Below are 2,505 nucleotides of genomic sequence, written 5' to 3'. Positions count from 1 at the left end.
ATTGGTAGTATAGGTATGGGGCCCAAACATAACCTCAAGCCCAGGGGCCCCCGGCCCCGTAAGTCCTGCCCTGCCTATGTAGCAAGGGTTTTTTTGATGTTTGTTTGCTAGTTTTGTTTTTATAATAAATAAAAATAAAACAAGTAGATAGAATAGAAAAAGAATAGGGAATGCTAGTGTTAGAGGGTCATTTTAAAATTGAAATAAAACAAGTCAATAGAACAGAAAAAGAACAGATAATGCTTGTGTTAGAAGGTCATTATTTATAATAAATAGTACAGTTAGAATAGAAATAGAATAGAGAGTGGTCACATTGTTTTAATTAAAAAAAACAAGCAGACAAAATTTGAATTAGCATTATATTAGAGAGTGCTAGAGTTAGAGGGTCAAATGAAGATGAAAGAGATGTATTTTCAGCCGTTTCTTGAAAATATTAAGGATTCAGCTGCTTGGATTGAGTTGGGCAGGTCATTCCACCAGGAGGGAGCAGTTAATGTAAAATTCCATGAAGGTTTTGTCATAGGTAGAATGCAAAATGTTTCAATACAAGCATTTCAGTCAAATGTAATTTATGCAATATTTCAAACCTTTAACCCACTTTGGAAAATCAACCCATGGCAACAGTTTTAAAAGTAGCCCAATTCTGTGGGAAAAACGCGGACTTGGCAACCCTGCATCCAAGAAGAGCTGCCGGAGTCAGATTTAGAGATTAAGATAAAGCCAAATCCCGGACATTTTGGGCGATTAAGAAAACCTGGCCGGACGCATTTTTTAAGGTCCAAAAAGAGGACATGTCCGGGGAAAAGGGGACGTATGGTCACCCTAGTCAACTGTAGGAAATATAAGATGACGCACAGGTCTGGGAACGGATCCAGTGCGTTAACTGCGTTAATTTTGAATCGCGTTATTTTTTCATAACTAATTAATTAAGACAACGCGTTAATATATATATAACATTTTTATAACTTTTTATAGCCTTAACATATTGCACCCTTATAAATTATTTTAAAACACCTAAAAGCTTTAAAATCTAAAAGCAATTGTATAATTCACACACTGTCCACAATATACCTGATGCTGCACTGATTTCTGAGTGGTTTGCAGCTAGGTAAACACAACAGATGCTCTATGAGCAACATGAGCCCTGCATCTAGACTAAATTGAGGACTGTGAGTCATCACTTGTAAAATCTTTGGTGAATCACCTGAAAGTGGATTCTCTTGCTGTCAAAATCCCCTTCGTTGGGTTTCCTGGCAGACGTCCTCACAATAACTTTGCAATGCCTTTCATTTTTGGGCACTGTTGCTTATTATTTCAATGCCAAATATGAAGGAGTTCAACTTTCATTTAGATGGGCGGGGATGCAGTTGAGCATTTTTGTCTTTTGTAAGCTTTTCTATACTGATATCATTAAAGTGCAATAACACAAACAGGTGAAAACTTAAACTAAAATTTACTGGGAAAATCCCTGAAATGAGTACCAGTTTGTCATTGAAAAAGAACAGTAGCATACTTGCTAGACTATCAAATATCAAATTTCTCTGAATATTCCCCTAACTTCTTTCAAAAGTGTCTAATCTATTTTTGTGAGTGCAAAGAGACCAAAAGAGACCAAGAGAGTCAAGTTCCGAAAGAAATTCATTTATGATTAAGTGAAAACATGAAGAAAACCATATAGTGAAACAGAATATGGTTTATGAGAACACGTAGCTGATACAGATCCAAAAATACCTTTCTTAGGAAATATTAATTCATTATATACCAAAACGTACAAAAAAATGTTACTTTAGGGTTGTGCAGCCCTATTTTTTCTCATTTTATTAATAAAAATAAATGACTTAAATACAAATTATTTTAACCACCTTAAATCTTAAACTGTGGCAGTTTCAAACATGAAAACAACTGATAGTATTCAAAAGAAAAAAATGCATTGGACATGCAACATCAACTATACACAGCAACAGTCTTTAATTTGCATAAAAAAGCAGGAGAGGGGCTTTCTTAAAAAGTTTTTTCACTTTGACTCTTGTGTCACAGATCCATTAATGTGAACTTCGCAGCAGCTGCAGCCTGTGTTTTAACTGTTCGCTCTTTCGCCTCAGCTGTTCTTTGATGGACAACAGCCTTTTCTCATCCAACTGCATGCTGTGGATGCACTCTGCCGCCTTTTTTAGGATAACCACTTTAGCGGCTTTCTCGTTATTTGCAACCTCAGGGATCTCATCCCGTAATGCGAAAAAGCTGAGTTTGAGTTCGTTTCTGCGTTGGCGCTCCAGCACATTGTGAGTTCTGCGTTTGTCTTTGTCCTCTGAATCCGATGTCCGGGGACTCGTGCACTTGCGTTGTTTCACATGCCTGCTGCTGTTGTTGCTGCTGGCCTCCAGTCGTAGCCTCTTGACAGCCGGCTGGTCGTGCCGCATGGAAGGGTGGGCGGCATAGTTGTGCTGGTGGGTGGAGACGTGACAGCGCTTCAACACCAGGGGACTGGGGTACCTTTAATCCGAT

At 38.2% G+C, this 2,505-nt stretch overlaps 1 protein-coding gene and 1 long non-coding RNA gene across 2 annotated transcripts in view; one reads left to right on the top strand and one right to left on the bottom strand.

Moving 5' to 3' along the window:
* The window catches only part of LOC107681469 (uncharacterized), a 23,479-nt gene that overhangs the window by 9,811 nt on the left and 11,163 nt on the right, over positions 1-2,505 (top strand). The gene's annotated exons all lie outside the window — the stretch shown is intronic.
* Positions 1,852-2,505, bottom strand: part of LOC107681468 (transcriptional regulator Myc-1) — a 10,203-nt gene continuing 9,549 nt past the window's right edge. The window contains exon 4 of the mRNA XM_016477777.1: positions 1,852-2,493. Within this exon, the coding sequence (XP_016333263.1) occupies positions 2,043-2,493 (451 nt within the window). The 3' untranslated portion in view covers positions 1,852-2,042. The remainder of the gene's footprint in view (positions 2,494-2,505) is intronic.

The sequence above is a fragment of the Sinocyclocheilus anshuiensis genome, unplaced genomic scaffold (genome assembly GCF_001515605.1).
Source record: "Sinocyclocheilus anshuiensis isolate Anshui unplaced genomic scaffold, SAMN03320099.WGS_v1.1 scaffold1924, whole genome shotgun sequence".
Taxonomy (NCBI): Eukaryota; Metazoa; Chordata; class Actinopteri; order Cypriniformes; family Cyprinidae; genus Sinocyclocheilus; species Sinocyclocheilus anshuiensis.
The sequence above is the reverse complement of the archived record's forward strand: the minus strand, read 5'-3'. Positions and strand labels throughout refer to the sequence as shown.